The sequence below is a fragment of the Meles meles genome, chromosome 6, assembly GCF_922984935.1.
Source record: "Meles meles chromosome 6, mMelMel3.1 paternal haplotype, whole genome shotgun sequence".
Taxonomy (NCBI): Eukaryota; Metazoa; Chordata; class Mammalia; order Carnivora; family Mustelidae; genus Meles; species Meles meles.
This window is the reverse complement of record NC_060071.1, coordinates 2,503,898-2,530,045: the sequence shown is the minus strand read 5'-3', so window position 1 is coordinate 2,530,045 and position 26,148 is coordinate 2,503,898. Positions and strand designations below refer to the sequence as shown.

At 56.5% G+C, this 26,148-nt stretch overlaps 1 protein-coding gene across 1 annotated transcript; it reads right to left on the bottom strand.

Annotated features, from left to right (window-relative positions):
* Positions 1–17,054: 17,054 nt before the first annotated feature.
* CFAP161 (cilia and flagella associated protein 161) lies at positions 17,055–25,898 on the bottom strand. The gene is made up of 7 exons (XM_046010211.1): positions 25,718–25,898; positions 24,760–24,849; positions 24,043–24,275; positions 22,624–22,708; positions 18,719–18,877; positions 17,851–17,924; positions 17,055–17,303 (listed from the first exon to the last, which is right to left on the bottom strand). Exons 1-7 carry the CDS (start codon positions 25,784–25,786, stop codon positions 17,087–17,089), a joined length of 927 nt encoding a protein of 308 aa, XP_045866167.1. The 5' UTR covers positions 25,787–25,898; the 3' UTR covers positions 17,055–17,086.
* Between the last annotated feature and the right edge of the window lie 250 nt (positions 25,899–26,148).

Genomic DNA, 26,148 nt, shown 5'->3' with positions numbered 1-26,148 from the left:
GCTAGGGAGAGCTGGGGGAGGCAGAGGCTGGGCGGGCTGAATGGAGTCTGACGGAGGAGGCCCAGCCAGGGGGACAAAGGGTGACTGTGTGAGCCCCGCCTCTCCACGGGGACCTTCTCCTGCTTGCAGGGACCCGGCCTGAAAGAGGCCACCCACGCCTCGGTCTCCTCTCCAAGGCGGTTTGGAGTATGGAGAGTTGGTGGCAAAGGCCAGAGCTCGGTTCTCAAGGAAGGCCCAAGAGTCAAGTTCAAGGTCCAGGACCCCCATCCTCAACGCCGTCCCCAGCAGCTTCATCTCCCCCTTCTGTCCTTGTCCTCCGCAAGGATCCCATTTGCAGCTGACGTTCCTCCTGCCCTGCAAGGAGCAAGGGAGAGGCCTCCGATGTGAGCCCCCGGGCTGTGGCCGTCCGTCTGTCTGCCCGCGTGTCCGGCAGCCCCTCCCACGCAGGTCTCTGTCTCCAGGCTGCCAGCCATTCACCGGCACCTGAGGAGGTAGAGAGCACCCAGAGAGCTGCCTCCAGCCCCGGGCCACCTGCCCCAGGCCACCTGCCCTGCAAACCTGCCCGAGACCCTCCGGTACCCGGTGTCTCAAAGTCAAAGCTCAGACGTCCTCTCGTGATGTCCCCCTTTCTTGAACACATTGAATTTCCGTTTCACGACCAGAAAGAACAACTTCATCCCTTACCAAGACAGAGTCCGCATTCAGCACACAGCAAGCGAAGGGGCGCGGGGCCGACCTCAGGGGCTTTCTGAGGAGAGCGAACGGGCGGGGAGGGGCCGGGGTGGCCACACGGCAGTGGCGTGCGGTGGAGGGCCAAGTCTGCGCTTGGCAGCAGAGAGGGGCCCTGATCCTGCGGACCGGTGGGCGGGTTCTGAAGGTCGGCGGCATGGGAAGGGGGCTTGTCTGAGCCAGAGGAACAACAGGGCAGAGACTGGAAACCAGGCGCGTTCAGGATCCACCGTCCACGCATGGAGACAGTTTCTAACACGTCCCCTGCTTGCTGTCCCGGTTCCGCGGCTAGGCTCCGTGTCACCCAGCCCGGGATCCACACCCGTCCCCCACTCCTACTTTTCCCTTTTCCTATGTTTAGTTCAGTCCTGCCGGTGTCCGTTCCAGACATTGTCAAGCACACTGACCTCTCTTCCCTCGGCCGCTTCCTGGCCTCCTAGGCTCCTCCTGCCGTCCAGGGTCCCCCAGAGCCGCTTCTTGGCCTTCCTCTGCGTCGCATGGGTCCTCCCCCAGAGCTACAGAAACCAAACCTTCGTAGCTTGTATCCAGCACTCTCCTGAGATCCCACACAGACCGTCGGATAAAATCCAAACCCGTGAGCAAGGGACGTAAGACCTCCACACTCTGACCCTGTGACCCCCACAGCCTCGCTAGACACCCCTGCCTCAGACCCTCTCCCCCTAGACACCTGCCTCAGACCCCTCCCCTAGACACCCCTGCCTCAGACCCCCTCCCCCAGACACCCCTGCCTCAAACCCCCTCTCCCTAGACACCTGCCTCAGACCCCCTCCCCTAGACATCCCTGCCTCAGACCCCCTCTCCCTAGACACCTGCCTCAGACCCCCTCCCCTAGACACCCTGCCTCAGACCCCTCCCCCAGACACCCCTGCCTCAGACCCCCTCCCCCAGACACCCCTGCCTCAGACCCCCTCTCCCTAGACACCTGCCTCAGACCCCCTCCCCTAGACACCCCTGCCTCAGACCCCTCCCCCAGACACCCCTGCCTCAGACCCCCTCTCCCTAGACACCTGCCTCAGACCCCTCCCCTAGACACCCCTGCCTCAGACCCCCTCCCCCTAGACACCCCTGCCTCAGACCCCCTCTCCCTAGATACCTGCCTCAGACCCCCTCCCCTAGACACCCCTGCCTCAGACCCCCTCCCCCCAGACACCCCTGCCACAGACCCCCTCCCCCCAGACACCCCTGCCTCAGACCCCCTCCCCCCAGACACCCCTGCCTCAGACCCCCTCCCCCCAGACACCCCTGCCTCAGACCTCCTCCCCCCAGACACCCCTGCCTCAGACCCCCTCCCCCTAGACACCCTTGCCTCAGACCCCCTCCCCCAACCGTACTTACCTCCAGGCTTGTGCCCACCCCCCCAGTTCACTTCACTCATCTCTGACGCGCTGCTAGGACATCGGCTCTCTGAATCCCCCAGCACCCCCCCCCCCCCGGCCAATGCACTCTGTGGCCCTTTCTCATGCTCCATGAGGTCCCCTGTGCTCTCCCAATGCTACGCTTCCCGCGGTCCTGTGATCATCCCCTCACACCCACCCACCCCACTGGCTTGTCAATATGTCAAGGGCAAGAACCGGGTCTCAGTCCTCTCTGCATCCCCTGATCCAAACCGGCGGCTGGCCCACCGTGAGAGCCCAAACTTTTCTGAACTAATTAAATAATGGCCTTGGCAACAGAATGAGCTGTGGGAACTTCGGTGACTAAAATCGTGAAGGTGGGGAGAACGGCTGGAACGGGGAGCAGAGGAAGCGTGGGCTTTGGACACGGTGAGTTTGGGACACCATGCGAGGGGAGTCCAGTGAGGAGGGATGCCCGCTGGGTGCATGGACCCCAGGACTGGAGCTCAGGACAGAGACTGGAGCCAGGGACAGCCATCTGACCATCGTCAACATATAGAAGTAGCCAAAGCCAACGGCTCAAATTGAAAATAACCTGGACAGTGCGGAAAGAGAAATGACAAAGGAGGGACTCTCAGGGAGTCCCAGCACGTAAGGGACAAGCAATGACGAGATGTACAACCCCAAGGCAAGGGAGACACTGAAGACACAGATAAAAAAGTCTGAGAATTCCCACACAGAAGCCAAGGGGAAGGGAGGGTCCATTTTGCATTTTTTTTTTCAGCCTCCACTGGCTTTGGGACAGAACAAATAAGCCCCAGGAACCCTTTGGCAAACGCGTTTGGCTTCTCGTCTTTCTTGGAGGCCCCTGGAGTGAAACAGCTGTCATTTCTAGGGTGCAAAGGCGGCGATGTGGGGGACAGCAGATGGACAGGGCTACACTGAGGAGCCGGTCAGCCATCCAACCCATTTTCCAAGCCCAGCGCTCCCCGGTGCAGCCCACGGTCCATTTCCCATAAATCGAAGTCCCTGTGTGTTTCACCGGAAATACAGTCCACGTGCTCGTGATTCATCTGCACTTTATGTAACCAAACACGGGGCTGTCACCGTGTGATGTCCGAGAGACCATGTGAAGCGTCTTTGCAGCCAGAAGTCATGGCCGGCCAGGGGAATGAAAAGGAGGCAAAGCTCAGCCAGCCCCCTCCGTCACTGGGGGCGCCCAGTGGGGACTGACTTGGTAGAGCGTGGGAGCAGGGACCTCCCATCTGCCCGTTCTCAGCCCACGCCCACGCCCCGCGTCCAAGCTGCAGTCCCCGACCCCAAACCAGCCGCATTCCCAAGCAGGCGATGGCTGTCGTTTCTGTGACTGTTGGGTTTCTGCTCTATGTTTAAAGCAGCGCCAACTTTGATATTATAACTCAAGCCAGAACGAAAATCCTCCTCCGTGTTTTCTTGCTACGTCTCTGCTCCTGTACAATGGGTTTCCAGAGACGGAATTACTGGATCGAAGGGGATGAACATGTTAACTTTTGCGTCTCAGAAAAGCTGCATTAAATTATGCTTTCGCTGACAGCGAATGAACTTGGCTTTCTTACCGTACCTTCCCCAGCATCGCACACGACCCACGAAATAATTCAGACAAATACAAGGAAGCTATTAAAAGTCGTGTTTCCAAAGACTCTGTTACACAGTACGGGAGCTACGAATAATACAGATATTGTATTTTTTTCAATTATGTAGGAGTATAAACTCAACGTTTCTCTGAATGGTGAAGTGGGCGTGCCGTATTCTCTAGTGGTCCCAAGAGCAATTTGAGAGAGAACGATGAGTTAATCCTCAAATCTCAGAATTTTAACCCAAATGAAGTTTGGTTTTTTGGGGTTTTGTTTTGTTTTGTTTTTTTGTTTTCTCATCCCCACAAAGTCTGATACATGTCAGACTCCTCTTCAAGACAGCTCACAGGGCACCGAGCCGTCCTTTCTGGTGCCTACAGCACCACGATGTGATGTCTCTGGTGCTCCGTGATGGGGACGAGACAGGACAGGAGCCTTTCGGGGTCCCGGGCCGGAAGAGACGCGTGTCATTTCTACTCAGTGCCTATTGCCTAGAACACTCCCTCTGACCAGGCACAAACCAGGCAGCTAGGACGGGCACGTGGATGTGCCGTGCCTCCTGGCTTCATCGGAAGTGGGCTTTGGAAGCCGGGTCCTCCGTGGGGGCTGCAAATGTGCCTCTGCTGGCTTGCTGCCCGCTGGATGGTCGGGGTCTGGGGCAGCCGCAGAATTAACAGGCTCACATAATCACAGGCTTTTTCAGGCAGGATTTATTAATGTTCTTTTGGCAGCACAACTCTCAAACTCAGTAGTCCGTTTCACGTCCAGAAACCACACCCGCTGTTCTTTCCAGACTCACTTCCCAGCTTTCTGTCTTCATTTCACGCCCGAAGCCTCTGTCCCTCCACGTCCTGGCGGCGGACTTCAGACAACCCGCAGCAGTAGGTGTGACCTTGACCGACCTTCTCATCTCTGCTCTGCCACACTCTAGACAGAGGGGAGCCCTAAACAGTGTTCAAGCCAAGCATCCCGTCTCTGCTCTGCTGGGATTCTGTGCCTGGGACGGGGCACCCTGCCGTGCACCACACCCTCAATCTGACATTTGTCTCTGGAGACTCAAGGTCTTCCTGAATCCCATTTCTTGCTTGATCATCTGGAGGCAGTGAATTTTTTTCCATTTTTCTTCATTCGCTTTTATTTCTCTTGGGAATCTGTCCATTGTGGTTGCTCCCGTCTTCCCTGTTACACCTTGTTAAATGGCCGGTGACAAGCAGCTCACACTCTCGGACTCTGTCCCAGCCTCTTCCCCGGGGGCTACAAGCTCCTCGGGAGCCCAGGTGCTTTCCCGCTCATCACAGCCGACTAGCCTTACCCGTATTTCACCAGTGCGCAACAGGGGCTGCTGGTCTCCTGGCCGACGGGTCAGCGCCATGCACTCCTGGTGTTTGTCCCGACAGCGCCTTACTCCTACTACCGATTTCTACCTTAGTCAGAAGGAACTGGGGGATATCACCGTCCCAGAGTCACCTCACAAGTCAGGAGCTTAGCTGCACAGGTCCCTCGCTTGCTCCCGTCAAGTCTGCCCTGAGTCCCTGCGGCGCCCAACGGCATCTAAAATATACGTTAGGGAAAACACACTGAAAATTAACAATACTTACTTTGTTGTCCTTGATTTTCCACACCGAGTATTTATTACTTGGTGATCAGAAGAGAACAATAAACGTTCACATCAATGGACAGTTCAGTTGCTTGCTAGATATGGCTCTTATTTCTTTTTTAAGATTTTATTTGTTTTTTTTTTTAATTTGGAGGGGCAGAGGGAGAGGAGAGAGAGACTTCCCGGCAGACGCCCCGCTGAGCACAGAGCCCAACGTGGGGCTCGATCCCAAGACCCTGAGATCATGCCCTGAGCTGAAACCAAGAGTCAGACGCTTAAACGACTGAGCCACCCAGGCCCCGGGGGATGGTTATTAAGAAGTGAACTGACTTTATCCTTGGCGATCTGTATTCCCCGTACGGACCTTTCACGGCGCTCTCTCACGAGTCTGCACACTGTGTAGCCGGTGCCCTCTGGGCGAGCCTTTCCCAGGTGACGTCTTCCTCGTTCCCCAAGCATCTGAGAGGGTACCCCCCCCCCGCTCTGCGTCACTGCTGTTTACGCGATGCTGACATTTGGAGATGGTCGTAACGTTCTAAAAATATACCCGTGTGCTTTCCTCCCTTGGATTTTTGTTTCCATTGTTTCTAGGCAGTCAGAGGCACGCACCTGTCTGGGGACGGGAGCAACAGCAAACGGACAGGAGCGTGGGCAAAGCTAGTCATCCCACGTGTGACGTGTCCCATCAGACACTGGGGTGTCCTGCAGTCCTGTAAGCCAGATTTGCTGCAAGAAAGGGAATTCCCGACTGGTTTTTCACTCCTCACCTCCTTGGCTTAGCCGCAAAGCGCGTTCAGATGCCAAATTTCTTAGTCCATAACGTCGAAAGACTACCTCTGGCCCCAGAGGAGATGCTGTGGTCTCAGACTGCCCCATGGGGGGAGAGGGCAGAGCGTGGGGAAGTAGGTGAGCAGGAAGTGGCTCTTCTGGTCCCAGAGGATAACTTACATGAGGAGATTGCCAAGTCAAGGGAAAGGGGTCAGATAGGTTGGTCCGGAGGTTTACGGGAGGTGAGGGACGTGCTTTTGACCAGTTCGTGCTGGGCTCTTCGCAGGAAAGTGACAACCCACACAGGGAAACCACATCACAGTGAATGGAGCTGCCTCCGGGCTAGGGACTGGCCCTTCAGTTACGCAGTCACGAGCGGCTTCCCCTTCCTTTGCGCCGTGTGTGGGATCAGAAGTTCCAACGTCCTGAAAAGGATAAGTTGAAGTTGGCTGAGAGTTTGTCTGGGGAGCTTGGTCAGAGAGTTTCCTGCTTCGGGGGCAAAGTCACCCCTACCTAAAGGCCTCAGGCCAGCCACAGCGCTGTCGAGACCGGAGGTGACGCCGGGTCAGCCAGCGAGGACCGTGAAGTCCCGACCAGGTCGCGGAGAGACCGATCTCGGATCCCTCCAGCCACACGCACCTGTCACTAGGATCCACAGGATGCTGGGGAGACAGCTGGTCACCTGTCCGCAGCTACCAGGCCTAGATGGTGATCGGGGAGGGCTCAGCAAGGATCGGATGGGGCTGCCCCCAGATCCCGGGACCTGTCTTCTCACTGCTGCCAGTGACCCAGTGACCCAGTGCACCCTGAATGCCATCTCGGGGTAGGGAAAGACAGCGAGGACAGACTAAGAGATCAACCTTCTCACCTAAAGAGATTCTTGGAATTATTGCATTGGAATAAAAGGCAGGGCTGGATTCTGTCTGATTTGCCACGTCCTGACCACCCCTTTACCAGAGGGCAGGCCTTCAGGAGGAAAATCATAGTGGAAACAGAATACGAGAGTCCTCCAAACCGTTCTACTGAGTCAGTGTTCCGACCCGGCCACGTTGGTACATGTTCCACAAAATCATGAGCCCTTAGCCTCAGGAGCCGCATCACTTCCAAGAGCAGGGAGATCCCGGGGAGGGACACTCCTGAGACAGGGAGACCCTGGGCAGGGCCAAGGAGGCAGGAAGCTCCGAACCCTTGTGGATAGAAGGCAAGGTTGAAGGCCGGCATCGGGACCAGGTAAGAGCGTGACGGAAGCACTGTGGGCAGCCGGCAGGGTGCAGAGCAAGCCGTGGGGGGAGCGGCTGCACAAGGAGTCACGTGGGGGGAACGGGAGCTCCCCCTCCTCCAGGTACACACGTATGTGGCGAGGACATGTGCAGATCTGAAAGGGACACCTCGGCCACGGTCTGTGCCGCCCCTTGTCTCCCCCACACCGGCACCACAGCGGGGGGCTGGAGGAGCGACTGAGATGGTGACCTGCCCTCGACGTGGCACCATTTGATCGAAACAGATATTTTGCCCCAATTCTTCCAACACATGGATGTCAGTTCATCCGTCTCCCTCCCCACATCGACACCGTGCCTCCAAGGGCTTCCCTTGAAACTCCACGTCCTCCGGAACCTGCAGAAGGGAAGCCCGCAGGCTGGGGGTTTGAGGAAGACGCGACCTGAAAGAGGGACGAAGAGGGCGTGGCAGGAAGGGACCTGCGCACTTTCGGATCAGCGGGACCTGCCCAGGGGCGTCAGGCCAACACTGAGCCGAGCCAGGAGTGAGGACGGTCGCAGCAGCCCACTCGTCCCGGTACCCGAGGGCCCCGGGGCCCGGGGAGAAGCACGGCGGAGCCCAGACCCCGAGGTCAGTGCATCAAACTCTCCCAGTGGCTTGTTTCTTGTCGCATGCTCAGGGCTGCTGGTCCAGGGCTTAGTGCCCCCGCCCCCACCCAATTATGACGATCCACCAAACCCCCGGGAGCTGGGTCTGGCCCTAACACCAGCCTCAACGAGAGAGGCCTCCCAGGTCCTTGCGCGAGCGTCCTGCTCGGTCAGCATGCCCCGGCGAGAACCCTCTGGCCCAGGCTGGGTCCCTGCAGACCCCAGAGGACGCGTTCAGCCTCTCCACAAAAGTGCTGAGCCTTCGCTGAACCCGGGCACGGGGCTGCTCGTTAGGGACACTGCCGTGAGGAGCCCACAGGGATCCCTCACTGGACCAGGGGCTTATCCTGGTGTCCATGAGCTGGGATGCTAGGCGGGGGGTGGGGAGGAGCATTGAGGAGAAAGCCCCCCCCCCCCAGCCGCCTTGACGCTAAGAGAGGGAACGGCACCAGGACAGGTCTGTCCTCACAGATCTGATGGGCTCGAAGAACCCACAGCTGCCCGGGGGCCCGACGGGAGCCAGCCCTGAGCAGGATGGGGAAGGCTTTAGAGGGTGTCCCGGAAGAGTAAGCTGACCTTGGCAAGAGGAACCCCGGAGCATGGGGGACGATCCGGGGCTGAGAGGAGGCCTCGGGTTTGAGGGGGGACACATTTCCTTCAACAGGAAAGTCTAGGTGGGACCCCAGGAGTGCGCGGTACCCCAAAGCCTCACCGAAATCCTTGAGACACACCATCGCTTGGCCATCCGTTGCCTTGGCCATCCGTCAAGGCCAGAGAACCCAGAAGCAGGGTGTCCCTGCAGCGTCTGTCAGGAAGAGACCATCCCGATGTCCTGAAACCCTTTCCTCCCCCTAAACTACAACCCCAAAGGTCGGTCAGCACCCTCGGTAAGACAGAGGAGAGGACTCCCAGGGTCTCCTGCCAGGAGGGAGCCAGGTGCGGGGCGGGGGGGAGGCTCCCTCTGCAGCCTGTCAGGGTATCGCGGGGAGAGTCACGGCCCACCTGCTGAGGAGTCTGGTTCGAGTGCTCAGCACCGTCAAGTGCTCCAAGGACACTTGCCCGCCATGGGGACAGCAGAGCATTCACCCCAGGGTCTGGACAGGATGGAGGGAGAGGGACTGACCCCACCCCTGGCTCACTCGGGGCTAGGGACACGTGGGGAAGGGAGGAGGGGAGGCAGGTAGGAAGGGAAGGAGGGAGCCCACATGACAGACACCAGATGGTGGGCAGAGCCGGTGCAGATGGGGTCGCCGAGACAGGGGTCGAGCGAGCGAGAACGGGGTGCGGGGGACCGACGGTATGCCAGCGCCCCTAAATCTTAGACAGCCTTTCCCTCATGCTGCGGGCTGTCGCTTTCTGCCCACGGCCCCTCTGTGTCCCGATCCCAAGTCCAGAGGCTTCCTCCCCTCCCGCTCCAGGCTGGGGGCCAGGAAGGAGGGAAGCCGACGGCCGATGCCACGGAAGGCTGCGGCCGATGCCTGGAGCTGCCCACGTCGGTGGCTGGTGCAGGTGACCGTCTGCGCTCACCCCTGAGGCGCGTGCCTGAGGCTCACCCCGTCTTCCAGGTCTCTTGCTGGGATGGGGTCCCGCACGCCCTCCGTGTCCGTCACCTGCTTAACCGGGCCCTTTTCCCGACTTTCCTCCTCCTGCTTTACAGCGGCTTCACACGCTCACGTCACCGAAGCCGCTCGCCCTCCCGTGGTCGCCGGTGTCCTTCCTGAGGGGCCCCATGCCTCCGTCCACAGTGGGGCTGGGGGTCTAACACCGACTGCTTTCCACCCCGGCCATCTCCCGTGGCCTCTCTCCCCTGTCACACGTCCCTAACACGTCGCCACGTCCCTTCTGGGGCAGAGGGGAAGGACGTGGAACGGAGAGGCCTCTCCGGGCCCCGTCCCGGCTGCCCCCGAGACGAGCTCTGGGCTTGGGGGATCCCACCAGCCCCCAGTGACCCCGGCGGTGTGGGGGCGGGAGGGGGCTGCGTGCAGGGCCTGGCAACTCCAGTTCAAGGTGGTGCCGCTTCCTGCCCGTCTGTTTGGGAGAACATTCAGGAGACATGACCAGATGTTTGGCACAGGTTCAACCGTGCTCACGTCAGCCAACAACAACACAGCACAGAGACATGCCGGGCGGGCGGAAGGGAGGAGGCTCCTGCCCAGCTGCGGGGACGGCTGAGGAGACTCCGTGCCCACTCGCCCCGGGGGGAGCAGTTGTTCCCGTGCACCTTGCCCCCCGTGCCAGTGTCTGGGCTGGAGCCCCGGGCGGGCCCGCCTGCTGCGCTGGACAACCGGGCAGGGCCCAGAACCCCAGGGCCGAGCTGCCTGGCCGCCCGCGGGAGCCTGGAGAAGCTTCGAGAACTGGGGTCTTTCAGAAAGGGCAGGCCTGGGAGCTGACTACCTGAAATATGGCCTCCGACCCTCTCACGGTCACACGGGGACATCTCTAAGCTCTGTCCAGCGGACTGGGCACAACCCCAGTCTCGCAGGCCTCCAGAACGCCCCGGCTGATCAACAGAGCGGGTACCCAGGACGAGCCCCATGCACCATCCGTCTGGGCTTGCGGGGTCGGCCAGGCAACGGGTTCCCAGGTGTGTCAACTGGGCCTACATGTGCTCAGAACTGAGCCTTTTCAGAAGAGGCTACCTGCGGGCCCACCATGGGCTCCTGGCAGCTTCCAGTCCTCCTGCATGGCTCCTGTCCCTGACCCCGCCGCCCGGGCCTGGACAGCTGCTGAGCTGGGATGGCCTCCTCGCACCCTCCTCCCAAACATTCAGCCGTGCCTGGCCACGGACACACACGTGCACACGCGCACGCGCTTGCAGGTGTGAACGTAGACTTGAATGCGCAGCCTGGTGGCTCATCACAGGCACCGTCCTGTGGGAGGACTTCCCATCTCACTGGTCCCGTCCGTGCACGGAAACGCCCTGCGGGCTCCCTGCCCGGGAAGCGGTGCCACTCGGGGTACGGTGCTCTCGCTCTCGCTCTGGATCCAGACCCCCCTGCCCAGGTGTTGGACGTTAGATGAACCTTTCTCTGTCCCCGCTTCCTTGCCTATCAAACTCAGGAGAGGACGGTGCCCCCTCACCACTGTGTGCGAGAGCTCCCATGTTTGCTACGGGAGCACGTGCTTAGACACGGGTCTGGCCCTGGGTGCGGGACCCACGCAGGACAGCGGCGCTGAGGCCGGGGACCCACTTGGGTGCACTCTCCTGCCCTCGGGGAGCTCACCATCGAGCCTGGCGGACAGAGAAGTCATCTGGAGGCCCAGGCGCTGTGTCCGTGAGGCCTACCTACCTACCCCAGGGGGGCAGGTCTCGGCATGCAGGGCTGGGCGACATGTCCCCTGTGCCATGCAGGGACAGAGCAGCCGTGGCTGAGCCTCAGGTGTCTGCACACCGGGGGACCCCGTGGCTAGGCTTAGCCTCTGTGTTTGAAGAGCTCGCGGTCACGCAGAGGACACGGATGCTAACAAGCCCTGGTACCGTGAGACCAGGGAGCCCTCGAAGCCACAGAGATGCACACCGGGTGCCCGAGGCATGGAGGTCAGCACCGTGGCCACGGACAGAAGGCTGGATGCTGCCCGGGAGCCTGAGCACCTGGAATGTGTGGTCTCACTCCAGGAGCCTGCGACACAGGTGACCGGGGTGACCCATCTTTAGCCCACGAGCCCACGGAGGCTTGACGAGGTGTGGTGACTTCCAGGGTCCCCGTGGAGCTGTTGGGCCCCAGAGGCAGGCCCAGAACCATGATCCCCTCCTGCCTCTCTCACCTCATTGAACTTGACCTTCTCAGCAAGGCTAAGAGGAAGTCAATAGCCCAGCAGAGGAAGCAGGGGCTTGGCTCCGGAGCTCGGGCGAGGCTGCAAAGGAGCAGAGAGGCCTCGGATTGGCTCAGACATCACGCTGCCGTCACTCAGGGAGGTTTGGGAGCCCAGCGTCCCCGGGCCTGGGCTCAGAGTCCAGTGTCCTTGGAGAACTCCAGCCTTGGGAGGGGATGTCTGCCAGGAGTCCCAGCCAGGCTGTGCCAAGGGGGAGGACCCCCTTGGAAAGCAGATGCCCCGTGCGCCGTAGGGAAGGAAATGAACTGACCACAGCACTCTCATGGTCCGCCCCCCCCCCCCGGCCCGCTCTTAAAATATGCATTTTTAAAAATGGGAAACTCCCTAGTGTTTTGAAATTAAGCTCAACGGTTGAGCAATTGCTGGGCATGGACGGGTTTGCGTTTTTTCACATTGACCCCTTGTGGCCACTCAGGGAACTGCAAGACCAGAGCCAGGGAGGGGAAGCGCGTCTCTCCCAGGAAACCCAGTGGCTCTGGGACTCTCCACCCGGCTGGCTGCCCCTCACCCTCCCATACCTGCCCTCCTTGGTCCGTGGCACCCAGAGCCAGGTGTCAGGCTGCCCTGCCTCGTCCTCCCCACCCCTGGGCTGCGGCCCGTCTCTGCGGCCCGTCTCCACTCTGGGTCCGTCTCCCCACCTGTAAGAGGACGGGGGGAGCCCCAGTGGGCTGCGGTCCCCAGTGGCCTTCCAGTCACACGGAGAGAGCTCGGCCCCCAGTCTTCACCGGAGCATGTCCTGGGATGCTCCGTGGCTGCTCTCTCACACCGGAAGCTTCTTCACGTGATCACCCACCGGTCTTTCCTACAACGTGTTCTCCTCCCGGGAAGCCGCCGGGCTCTCCCTGTGCCACATTTCCGTGGTGACCGAATTTATGTTGCGTTATTATCAAATCTATGGATGATTCTAAATGGTTCTTGTTACAGATGAAACAGCTGTTGCCCTTTTCAAAAGCTCCAGGTGGGGCGCCTGGGTGGCTCAGTGGGTTAAAGCCTCTGCCTTTGGCTCAGGTCATGATCCCAGGGTCCTGGGATCGAGTCTCGCATCGGGCTCTCTGCTCCGCGGGGAGCCTGCTTCCTCCTCTCTCTCTGCCTGCCTCTCTGCCTACTTGTGATCTCTGTCTGTCAAATAAATAAATAAAATCTTAAAAAAAAAAAAAGGCAAGAGATTTAACATAATATGTAAAGGAGAGCACCGTGTCTTATGTCCCTCTGACCCCCCACACCACGTTCCAGCCAACGTCAGCTGCTGTCCGTTGCCAAGCACATCCTGCCTTCCCCCAAGTCCGTAGCTTCGGCTCTCACTGGGGTCTTGCAGGGGATCCTGCGGCTGCTGCCTCTTACCCACGGAAAAAGCCACTCTCCGTCTCGTAAAGCCTCACGTCGCCAGTGGCGGAGCTGCAGGTAGGGACGCGTCTATTCCTCCCCGGATCCCCCGGTCCAGCTCAGCCCCTGGTCCTGAGCAGTCGGTGAGCTCTGTTGGATTCGACGGAACACGTTGAATGGGAACAAAGTGGGGTCCAGTCCCGGCGTGGGACGAAGCGTGGTGACAGAGACAAGATCACTCCTTGGCTCGGACGCACACTTGGCTAAACTCTTACACGAAAGCAGAGGGGACGAGGGCACGCCCACGCAGAGCACCTGCTGCCTCGTAACTGGGCACATGCTGGGCTGTCCCGACGGCCTGCGTCACAGACCATACCCCGATTCTCAGGAAGGTGACCTTCTCACAGCCAGGAAGCGGCCAGTCCTCGCCACGGGGTGTCGGCCTCCTCCCTGCTCACGCTGCCGGGGAGTTAAAGGCACCATCAGCCCTGAAGCTGTATTTGCCGCCGAGCACTTAGCTCGGGTTCAGTGGGGCCACCATGCAGCCCACGGCCGCGCTGGGCCCCGGGAGAAGCCGTAACTGGGATGCCGCCACGTCCACGGACGTAGCTTCCACTCCGGGCCAGACATCCCTGGGTGCCGCCTCACCTCCCAGCACAGCCGCTCAGCACCCCGTGTCCTGACTCTCCAGGACGGGCAACCTCTCCAGACCTGGGGTCCACCTTCTCGTCCTCTCTCGTCCTTGATCTACCGAGGTACGGCATCATCTCCCCCCACCCCGGACGTCTCTCCCTCTATGCCTCCTGACACTTAGTCTGGAGCCTCCTCTCTGCCCCCGGGAGCCCTCCACGTCCCTGCTGCTTCCATAAGAACCCCTCTAAAGTGAAATCATGCCCATTCCCTCCTCAAGCTCTTCCGAAGGCTGACCATCACCCTTGAAATAATTTCGAATTCAGTCATTTGTTACACACAGCCAACAGCGATATTCAAAACACTGGACGGCCTGCCCAGTTTGTCCTGAACGTCACTGGGCACCAACCAAACCAAACAGACTCTAGCCACCTTGTTCCAAAGGATGCTTGCGGGGCCAGACGTTAGCTCGTCGGTGGCGGGGCTGTAATGAAGGCGGGGGTCCCTACGGGGCGCCTCTGGGACTTGGGTCATAGGCAGTTTGCAAGCCACGCAGAGACACCTGCAGGGCATTTGCTGGCCCCCAGGGGAACATCAGCTGTGCACACAGCCCACAGCGACCGGCCTCTCGCTAAGTTCCTGCTTCTGGGCACAGCTCCAAAGGCCACACTTCAGGGACACGGAATGCCCCCCCACCCCCAAATGTGCCTGGAAGGTTCTTCTCCATGTTCCTGCTCCAGGGTCATCCCGTCCCTGAGTGTGGGTCATCTCCCCGCGCAGTCTCCCCCTCCCTTCCCCCCCTGCAGGAACTTGGTCTCAGTCCTCACCGTGTTCACCGCACCAGCAAGAGAATGGACTCTCGGGGCACAATCCACAGACCTTGTTCAGGTGAGCTGGTGCCCTCTGGGGCCGGGAAGCCTGCAGGCCTTGACTCAGAGCAAAGCTATGCAACATCACCAGCCGACTCTGGGACAGTTTCTGTGTGAAAACCAAGCACAGTGCACAGCCCCCCACGACTGTCACTGTAAACCCCTCACCGTGAGTTCTGAGCACGGGCTAGACACACACACACACACACACACACACCCCGATCTGCATTAATCAGTTTGACTCATGCCCATTAAACTACTATGTGCATTTAAAAACTAACATTTGAACAGTAGAAAACACACACTGATGCAGTTTGAAGGATAAAATGGTGATACACATAGAAGGTCTAAGCTTTTCTTTTCACGTCTCTCTGGGCCGTGCTGGGTGCCACCCGTGGTGGAGGCCGCTACAGAGACGCTCTGCACCTTCCGGGCGATGTAACCCCCTCCAGACAGACCTTGTCTCCGGGGGCCACTCTGCACAAAATTCTAGGTTTCCACTGGAGCCCAGATCCGACGCTATAAGCGTGTTATTCGTGAAAGCACATATCTATAGAAGAGATATAGAAATAGAGCCCTTTATCGCATCTTCTGTAGATGGGAAATGAACACCTGGGAGATGGAGGGCAGTAGTGTCCTGATGGCAAGTTGTGCCCCCAGGGGACGTGTAGCCATGTCTGGAGACATTTCCGGATATGCAAGAGCTGGGATGCCACGGTCGTCCAGCGGGTAGAAGCCTGGGGGCCGTCAAACGTCTTAGAGTGCGCAGGACAGCCCCCTACCCCCGCAACAGAGAATTATCTGCGCCGAGAGCCAGAGAGCACTGGGTCGTCTACCAGGGTGCAGAGGAAGGTCTAAACCACCTGACGGGCTCCCGCCCCCCCCGCTAGGCAGGAGGCACGACCTTGAGCCGATGACCTAATCGTGCTCGCCTGCTGCTCCCTCCGCAAGAGGACTGGACGCATTCACCTGTGCGTCCTGTTCGTCACGCGACAGGTGCTTCTCGAGAAGTGGGCACACGGCGATGAGCAGTGTCCGGTCTGACCCCGAGAATCGTGAGATGCCGTGAGGAGGTTGGTGGTTTTGTAATGTGCACGACAGACCCCGGGCGCCAGTCCGATGTGAGGCACGAGGTGAAGCCAGTCGTGCCGAAACCCCTGCAGCTGGGTGTCCTCCATCTACGCTGAGAGGCGTGGGGACACCCATGTCGTAGTTCAACGTCTCTGCATTCGAATGACCACTTTTTGCTGTCACATTCAGCTGTTACAGACGGTAACGCAGTCTCCCAAACTTGGTGGTCAGTTCAGGCACTAAAACCCTACGGCTCACGGCGGGAACGTGAGTCCTGACGTTGGCCGGAAGCCGTCTGTGGGCACCTTTTACGGTAGCAGCACGAACGCCCCAGAACTTCCAGACTGTGCAGAACTGGTCCAGATGCTCTCGGAGAGCTTGAAATGTGGAGGAACGCCTTTCCCCCATGGGTATTCCCCCGATGAGCCCTGCCGACCTGCTCCCGGCTGGCTCTCGCCCTCAGGAGACACGCAGGTGAGCCTAACTGGGCTCGCCGGCCTGCAGCGCTCAGCCCAGGCTGTACTTGGAAATAAAACAGTGAGTTTTTTAAAATATTGTGTCCTCCACACCGAGGCACTGAGATGAAAACCGCAGGAGGCGGGCTCAGGCAGAGGAACTTTCTAAAGCCCCACCCTGGGAAATGCCTCCTGAAAAATGTGACTGGCTTGAAGCAGCTTCTCTTCAAACTACACCTCCACCGCCTGTGACCACCTGTCTGTCTCCTGGTGCACTTACGGTGGGACAGCCGGACGCCCATCTACCTGCGGGCCGGGGACTCCGAAACCCGCCGTGAGACCTTACCTGGCACGGCACGGGGACTCCACAAAGAACGAACGGACGAGCAGGTACGTGGAAGGAGATGTGTTTTATTTTGTCGGGAACTTTCAGATCACATGGGCGCCACGGCTCGTGTGCCCGTGCCAAAGAGTAAAGAGTCTGTGCGCTTTCAAAACCATTACTCGGTACAGTGACCAGTCCGGTGGAAGCCCTGAACGCCCCCCACCAAGTCAGAGGTAGAAACCAACACACAAGGGGGAAGACGGTTGGGTCCACGGCCAAGCCACAGCTCACAGCTACACGTTGATTTCTTGGTCGCTGTGCGGTGGGGGTGGGGAGGACGGGGAACAACACCCTGTGTGGTTCTGACAGCTTTGTCCCACACACGGGCTCCTTGTCGGAGCCGCCGCTGAACAGCATCTCAAGTTCTCAGGAATTTAGAATCGACAAAGGAATGTCCACTATCACTTCAAATACCACTTAGGAGCTCATTCCCGGAGCCAGGGTTTCCTGTGTCCCAGACCCCACCACGAAGTCAATGACCTTCAAATAGCCTTTGCTTCGACCTCGGGTTCAGGGACCTCAACGCCCGGCTTAGAGAGCTTGGGGCGCGACCTGGCAAAGCCAGGGTTTTTTTGAGCACGCGCACCCGGGGTCACTGTCCCCCAGGGTCCGCGCCCTGTCCCGGGGCTCGGGCGTCCTGCTCCAGGGCTCGGGTGTCCTCTGCTGGCAGCTTGGGCACGTCCAGCATGGTGGACGAGTCCCTCCGCGGGTTCCCAGTCACCAGCATCCAGTGGTTCCTCGGCTTCTCGACTCGGTGTGAGTCCAGGTGTGTGTGAGCGGCCACTTCCACTTCCTTTCCGAAACGACCACTGGATCAGGAAAGAACGGACCCTGGTTGGAAACGGAGCAGCGGCTCTGGGTGAGTAACTCTGTCTGCCCCCCTCCAAGCCCCAGGTCCAGCCGACTCGGGCTCGGGGACGGGGGACTCTGGGATACGTGTGTGCCAGAACTTGCTCCTGCCTGCACAGGGTCCCATCACAGCTACAGTCATCTCGTCAGGCAAGGACCTGTGGGACACCAGGGGCTCAGGCAGGATTTGCCACACCTTTGAATCTTTTGTGACAATTCATCATCAAAGCACTCGTGTGTGTGGCCACATTCTGACTCAAGCTGCTTGGGGCGCCTGGGTGGCTCAGTCAGTTGAGCGTCTGACTCTCGATTTAGGCTCAGGTCATGGTCTCAGGGTTGTGAGATCGAGCCCCACGTAGGGCTCTGCGCTGGGCGGGAAGTCTGCTTAAGAGTCTCTCCCTCTCCCTCTGCCCTCCCCCTCCAAAATAAATGCAGAAATAGAAATACATCAGTTGAGCTTCCTTGCGCCCCTATTCGCGGCATTTAGCTGAATTGAGCAACACGTACCTTAAGAACAGGTGTCTGTGGGCTGCCAGGCCCCGGTTCGTTTGAGAGTGATTGAGGATAATTTTTGCATTTGCCTTTAAAGATGAAGAGAGTGTGTTATTTGCATTACGAACTAAGGCCTCCAATTCCTAAAGGCAAAAAGTCGGAAATATACTATATATTCACTTAAATGTAGTTCAATGAAATAACCTAGAAGCCAGACTTTAAGGGACGGATTTCATACACTGTTGCAGGTGCACACGGGACGGAACATCCTAGAATCCCTCAGAGCCACACTGGAAATCTTTCACAACATGAGACGTAATCAGCAGTGGAGAAGATAAGGCTATCACTGATGTCCTGTTTCTTTAAAAAAATTGTAATTAAATGAAATAAAGAGACATGCATGGAAAAAGATGATAAACGCCCACGGGGCTCTCTGGAAGGTGGGAGGAACTACCGGCTATTTTCATTTTATTTGCTGTGCTTTTCTGATTTTTCCTTCGGTGAGCATATGTTCTGTTGATAATCAGGAAAAAAATACGTATTATTTCAAATTCCTGGCTCCTGGAAGCTCACCGCCGTGTGAGGAAGAACAAAGCGCTCGCCGCTCCCGTGGGATTTACACGGCATCAGAAATGCCCACGTCAGATCAGGCCACCGTGCAACCAAGGACGGTCCCACCCGAGCACAGACGAGCCGTGCGCCCTGTCCAAGATGCAAGTCCCCCCATAGCCGCCCCTCCCAGCTGATACAGCGGGAGCCTGGCCCGGCCGCCCTCCCACAGCTAAGGCTGAGACAGTGGCACAGGATTACCCCCGCTTCCTGATGGCATCAAGAGCAGAGCCCCGCTCCCCAGGAAGCTCCCTAGAGCCCGGGCCGCACTCACCGGTACGGGGCAGCCTTCGTACTCCAGGCGGAGCTGGGGGTCCAGGAAGGCGGCCTGCCAGCAGTTCAGGTACGAGGCCTCATCGGTCAGGTACACCTCCTGGAGCCAAGACCTCTTCGACGACCTCAGCAGGGTCCTGTGGTCACTGGATAAATACAGCTGAAAATGACAATGCAGGGGTGAGCTAGACCACACGGCTGGAGAAGCTGGGGGGTAAACCACCGACCGGCGGGGTGTCAGGTACAGTCCAGCGCAGTTCTGGAAAAGCCACTTCTTGCTGATGGTGCGAGAACACTCGGGTTTCCTCCACTTAGAGACGCCACTGCAGGAGGCTGAGGCTGCCACCCCTGCACCTCCACGGCTTTGCCTTCCTTTGGGTGCCAAACCCGCTCTCTCTCCTCCTCATCCCATCCCTGCTCCCCCTCCTCCTTTCCAGGGCTCAGGCCAGAACCCCAGTTTTGCTTCTTAGAAACAGCGTTGCACAGACTTGCTGCATGAAGGGAAGCATCTTCACAACCAACACCGTCGCCGCCGACATTCACCGTGGGCCCCCGAGGACGGCCCTCTGGAGATGACGTCCCCGCGGGGGACTTACTGCGACAGCTATCAGGCCCCTGTAACCGGGCCCAGAAGCACCCCATCCTGCAGAAAAGTCGGAGACGTACGCTGCTGGTTAGTTTCTTAGTGATTGACCTTCACCCCGAACCTGGAGGCTGTTTCTGCCTCTCTGGGTAGGTTCTCGTGGGCAAAGCTGGGCCACGAGGCACTCGTGGTGGGGAGGGCAGAAATGAGTTACTCTCTTTGAGGCCTTTCCTGAGGAGCCAGACAGTGATGGAGGACGGGCCCGGAAGCGCCTGTAGACTCCGGGAAGGTCGGACAAGCCAGCGGGGGGAAGGGCTGCCGGCAGGCACAGGCGAGAACACACGCTTTCCCGGGGTCTCAGGAGAAGCTCTGAGGGGAGGCAGTGCAGGGCCGGGCACCCGAGGGCCTGGCTGCACGTGGACAGGGAGGGCGGGGACATATCACAGAGGACCTTAGATGCCACCGTGGACGGCACACTAACCAGACCTGAGCTCCTAGAGCATCAACCTGGCGGCGCGCGTCTCCTATGGTCTGAGGTCTGGACAGACTGGAGGGATCCAGCGTGACCCAAGGTCCTGGCACTAGGGACGAAAAGTCGGGCCCAGGGGCACTGGGAAGGGAGAGCCGTGGCATGACCATGAGCGGGATGTGGACAGGGAGGAGGGACAGGCCCAAGACACACTCCGGCTCTAGGTGACCGGGGAACTCCAGGGCAACTGAAAACCCGCACTTCGAGTGGCAAAGACTGTCCACCTCAGACCACAAACTCCCTTGCATTAAAGTGAAGAGAAATAATAGTGAATCACGAACAAATCTAGAAGGGCGGCATTACCCGATTTTTTTTAGCAAATGCCCCGGACGTACTTGCTAATTCAAAGATGAGAAACGGAAATAAGAGAATTTGAGAAGAGACTGAACTGTCGTCCCTGGAGAATGAAAGCACCGTGGACCTGAATGTCCTAAGAGAATTAACCGGAAAACCATGAGAGAGAATAAGAGTGAGGCTTTCATCAGAGGTGAGTCTCAACAGCAGCGGCTTTCGCACATTTCTGTTGCAACTAACTAAGGGCCCCCGTAACAGCCGTCCACGGCAGAAGACACCAGGGGACAACCTCTGCGGGATCAGCATTGAACCCCCGGGAAGAAAACCACAGAACTTCACGGAGAGATAAGAAAGAATAAATGAACAAATGGGGAGACCTCTCAGAAAAAGCAATGTCATGAAGCATCAAATATGTGAATTTACGGAATTTTCCACTACCAATAAAATGCCACGTGATTCTTTTATCCCCCCACCCCAGGGAGAGGGACTTGCAGAATATATATTTATATATATATTTATATAATATTTATATAATATATATTAAAATGATGTATTTAATATAATGTAACTGAGAGGTTAATTAATACCTAATATAATTTTTAAAAGTGTAATGAGAGAAAACTGGCCCAACACGCTGTCAAAATACACATTATACTGTAAAGCATACTTCTAGAATAAAAAGACACAATTTGGGTTGAGATGGTTAGAACAGGAGGCTCAGAGACAGCGCGCAGGCTGTAGAGTGATGCTACGGGGAGATTTGCATGTCAGAGAGGAAAGGAGTCATCGTTCAAGAAACACACAAATGCAGATTCTTAGTCATTTAGGGGAAATCGCACGTCTCCACAGAACCCCGCACCAAAATAAACCTCAAGCCGATAAACAACAAACAGGAACAAAAGTGAAACTTCAGCCACCAGGGAGTCAGTACAAGTTCGTCTTTTTGTGGTATTTCTGGAGCAGACTTTATAGGGCTCTGAGCAATGAGAGGGATTACGAAGAAAAACACAGATACATGTTACTCGAAAATATGTTAGAACAACTCTGACTTCAAAGCCACGTAGCCAAAAAAATAAAATAAAATAAAATAATAAAAATAACGAAATCCAAGAAGCAAATGGGAGGGAACATGACCAAGAAAATGACAAAATGCTATGACCTACGGAAGAGCAGATACACGGACACAGGATGAAGGATTTACAGGAGACAAAGAAGATGGGACAGTTAAGGACAGTGTTGGGGGAGAGAGAAAGGGAAGAGACATCGAGGAAGAGAGAAAGAGAGACCAGAAATGGTGCATCTACTTCTTATGGGACTTGTAACTTTCTCTGTATTTTATTTTATTTTTTTAAAGATTTCATTTATTTGACAGACGAGATCACAAGTAGGCAGAGAGGCAGGCAGAGAGAGAGGAGGAAGCAGGCTCCCTGCTAAGCAGAGAACCCAATGTGGGGCTCGATCCCAGGACCCTGAGATCATGACCTGAGCCGAAGGCAGAGGCTTTAACCCACTGAGCCCCCCAGGCTCCCCTCTCTGTATTTTAAATCCATTCTGAGAGAACAGAGTGTAAAAGAAAATAACGTTAGTAATGTTAACCTCTGGATAAGACAAGGGTGATTCCCACCCCCCCAACTTTAACAATATGGTATTTTCTCTAATTTCTACATTTTTTCTTAATTCAGGCTGTGGCTTACCATCTCAGGTGTGTAGGGGTTTAACTGGCAGCGCTGATGTTTCTTGGCAGCACAAAAGCTAATAAATAACGTTACCTCATACCGTTACGGAAGCTTTGATTCAGCGAGAAATGGTTAAGTGGTACCCCTTCTGCCACTGGACCCGGGAGCGGCTTGGGGCAAGATCACCTGACCTGGTGCCTCAGTTTCCCCATCAGTGAAATGGGGTAAAACAGTCCCTAGCTCAAAGACCTATTTGGATGGTTAAGTGTGTGTGTGTTTGTGTATGGCATGTAGTAAGGTTTAATAATCCCCGTTTTATAAATGAGAAAGGCTGGAAAAAGTTAAACGACTGATCTGAGGTCCCACCCCATAGAGGGACATCTCAGCTAGAGTTAGACCCAGATTTCTCTGGTTCTGTTGCCCTCCTAATCCCCGAGGGAAAGAGAAAGATCAAGTTAAATAAACAAAAATAGTTATCTGGCCACACACCTTGCTAGCCTTGGTGACACCGACCGCTATCAGGTGACGATTAACTAATCCAACCATTAGCGTTCGGGTGGAGGTGGCAGAAAGCTGTGCTCGCCGTCAGCTGCATTGCAAAAAGCGTTTTCTCCCTTCCTCCGTAGCGCCTAAGGGTCTGTTTCTGTCCTTCGGAAAGCCAGAAGGCAAGAAGTGGCCCGAGAGCCACAGGCAGAGGGTCCAGAAGCCAGAGGCGAAGCCACACCTACAGAGTCCTCTGTCCGTACCTGTGTCACAGTCACAGGTGACTGTGAGCCACACAGAAACAATCCCCTGGCCCCGCGCGCCGTGCACCGGGGACTCACCATTCTGTCTTCAAATCCTCCCGTCGTCGCGAGGCAGAAGTTCTGTCCGTATCTAAGGACCTGGCCCATGGCGTTTCTGTCTGCACTGTCAGGGAAAAATAGCATCATGTCAATTCTCTATTAGAATTTTTCTACATTCGGGGCGCCTGGGTGGCTCAGTCGTTAAACATCTGCCTTCGGCTCAGGTCATGAACCCAGGGTCCTGGGATCAAGCCCCGAATCGGGCTCTCTGCTCGGTGGAAAGCCTGCTTCCTCCTCTCTCTCTGCCTGTTTCTCTGCCTACTTGTGATCTCTGTCAAATAAAAGAATAAAATCTTTTTTAAAAAAATCAATTTTCTTGATAATGTATTTCACACACATTAGCTGGTTTGGTAGCTAAATATTTTCAAAATGGTTATTTCTTTGGGCCTTCAAATCTGGTCGGCATCCTGTCCCTGACCCCTGCCCATCCCCCCACCTCCGCCGTGGCCAGTGTGCGGAGCGTCTGTCCGTGTGAGCACGGCGTACTGTCTTCCATTGACGGATTGTGGCCAGGGGCGTGGACATCTGGATAAAGAGCCCTCCTGGTCAGGTATACACACTTAACACAGTGTTCCCTCCTAATGCTCCAGGACACAGAAGCTGTGGTCCACTTTGTTGTCTTGACAGACTTCTCGGTGTTCAAAGGAACTCTAAAGCAAACACTTGGGTGCCTGGGTGCTTCAGTCGGCAAACCACCGGCTTCGGCCCAGGTCATGATCCTGGGATCCTGGATCAAGTCCCACATCGGGCTCCCTGCTCAGTGAGAAGCCTGCTTCTCCCTCTGCCTCTCCCCCTGCTTGTGTTCTCTCTGACAAAAAAATAAGATCTTTAAAAAAAAAATTAAGACTTACAGGTCTGGCTGTACTCTTGTCACCAAAACATTGCTATCATTGTTCAATTAAAGGAAAAGCAATCCTTTTTTGTTGTTACTATGTATCTGTTCTCTAAGGATTTAATTGCCGATTTCGAGATCTCAGCTAGTTTTAGCAAATAATTACAAAGTAACAAATCCTGCGAGTGCCACCTAGCAGCGACTAGTTCTGTCCTACAAATAGCAACATTGAGAGACACTCCAATGAGCTCCGAGCATCCTGAGATGTTATTAGGAAAACCCAGTTTCTAGGCAGAACGCGATTTTAGTTTCCTAAATCCAATACTTTTGAAGGAAGTATTTATAACAAAACACAAATTAGCAGTTATCCTGACGTTTTAGGGGAAGGGCATGTGAAGGCCACCAACAGCAACCCCCGGGGGGGGGGGGGCAGCAGGACGGGAAGCACAGAGAGCGTCCTATCCCCTTCACCTCCAGGAGGCACCGCTCCGGTCCCAGGGCCTCCTGAAGCTGGAAGTGAAAACATATTTATGATAAGCATGAGCTGAAAATTCAAGTGTCTGTACCTCAAAATGATGAAAGTGTTTCTGCCAACAGGGATCTTGGTTTGAGCTGCGCTCAGCCCACAGGGCACCTCTAACTGGTCACTCAGGGGCGATTTAATTTCATCCAGAGTCATGCAGAGGCTCAGGTCCCCGCCCAAAACCAGATCAGCTTCTGTCTCAGGGTAGTCTGGATTCACAAGCATCACTTTGTCGCCACAGCGAAGGTACCCGTCCTCCGTGATGGAAAGCTGCATCTACAATTTAAATCGTTTTTCAGACAACCCAGTTTGCCCAAGACGGGGCATATCACTCGGGGGCCTTGTGATAACTCGCATTCCCTCGAGTCCTTCGTTCTCTTCCTTTCCCTGCGGCCGACCCCCTCCCACTTTGCCAACGTCCCCCCAAATCCCAAACGGAGTAGGAAAGCCGATGAAAAACCACGCGCTGACCCCACTCTTAATTGATTCAGACTCACTGGAAATGTCCTGAGCACCGAGTAAGGGGCGTTTTATAGATTCCTGTACTGATCCTGGAAAATGCGGGTAAATGTAATTAAGAGCAGATTTCTCCTACATTTCTAAAATCTTAGGGGATTTTAAACATTGTGGTTTTCAGATCTAGAAGGGGGACAATGGTATCTTCCAGGCGATAATTCATTTAGGGAACGTTTGCTTGCTTAACACACACTCACACTTAATTTGATACAATTTTGAAGACAGCGCTCAAATTTAAAATTACCGGTCTCAAAAGATTCTCTTTGAGTCTCCTGTTTCTCTGTATGAGAAGCTGTCCCTTTTCTCTCTTCTCCAAGAAGTCCTTCATGCGCTCCTGGTGAAGGAGAAAATGAAAGAAACCCCAAAGGTCAACAATGGTCCTCAATTTACAGACCCCGGCAGCTTCTAGGTCAGAAGCACGTCAAGCTGAAAAAGCAGAATCTGAGAAAAAGAAAGGTGAGCCTAATGGGAATGGTGGAAATTGTTTTGGCTTTAATATTGTTACTTCTTTGTAGAAGGCTTGAAAAAATGAGAAAGACACACACCAAGAAAGAAAGAAAGAGAAAGAAAGAAAGAAAGAAAGAAAGAAAGAAAGAAAAAAAGAAAGAAAAAAAGAAAGAAAGAAAGAAAGACAACCTCGATTACTCGATGACTCCATCCGGAGACAATCAGAGAGGGTCATGCATAACAGTTGGAGGCCATGTGTCCACCGTGGAGGTCTCCCCTGTTGTTCACTGCAGCCCCCACCAACCCCTCCCCCACCAGCTAGACGGATACCTGATGACTCAGGGCCTGGTCTGAGTGTAAGGTCTGGGAAAGGGACACCACGGGGACGCCTAGGAAGGTGTGTGTATGACGGGGTGTGGGGGGGGGTCATGGCTCCACAGAGAGCCTGCCTCCTGCTCAGCAGACCTCAGGCTCTGAAACCCTTAAGTCTGTAAGGACGGAGGGAACTTGGGGGGGCTCTGGGCTGAGAGAGGCACCGAGTTTGGAGACCAAGGGACCTGCAGAAGGAGCAGAGGGGTGTGGGACCTGGGGGTGTGGGACAGCAGGTGAACTTCCTGGGCCTTTCAGACCCGGGTGGGTCGTTAGGGTTCTGGGTGTCTGCTGGGTGAGGAGGAGGCCCGGGGCTGCCGGACTTGGGGCGGGTGAGGTGGGGAGGTTCCTGAGTGGTGGGAGCCGCGCCAGCCGCACCTGCCTACCTCCTCCAGGTAGATGTCCTCGTTCCAGTTGCCCATTCGCACTCCGGGACCGTACAGGTTCTGCGCCATCCTGCCCTCCGGCCAGCAGCCAGCCAGCCCTCCTGCCTCCCACACCAGCCCTGTTAGCGTGCCTTGTCGCCAGGACAACCGGCCCAGAGCAATGGACCAGGTCCCGGGCCTGCTGGCCAATCAGCGGCAGCACAGGAGCTGGGGGGCGCGGCCAGGGGGTTGGAGGTGGGGCCCTGGAGGGATGGGGGGAGGGGAACGGCACACTCGCTGCCTGGAGTCCCTTCCACTGTGATGTCCCTGAATTTCATTCCAGTGCAGGCAGGTGGACTAACGCCAGCCCTCGGGCCTCGTGGTGCTAAAAATGTAAAACACTTTTTTCTTTCCTTTCTTTCTTTCTTTTTTTTTAATCCAAACAAAAAATG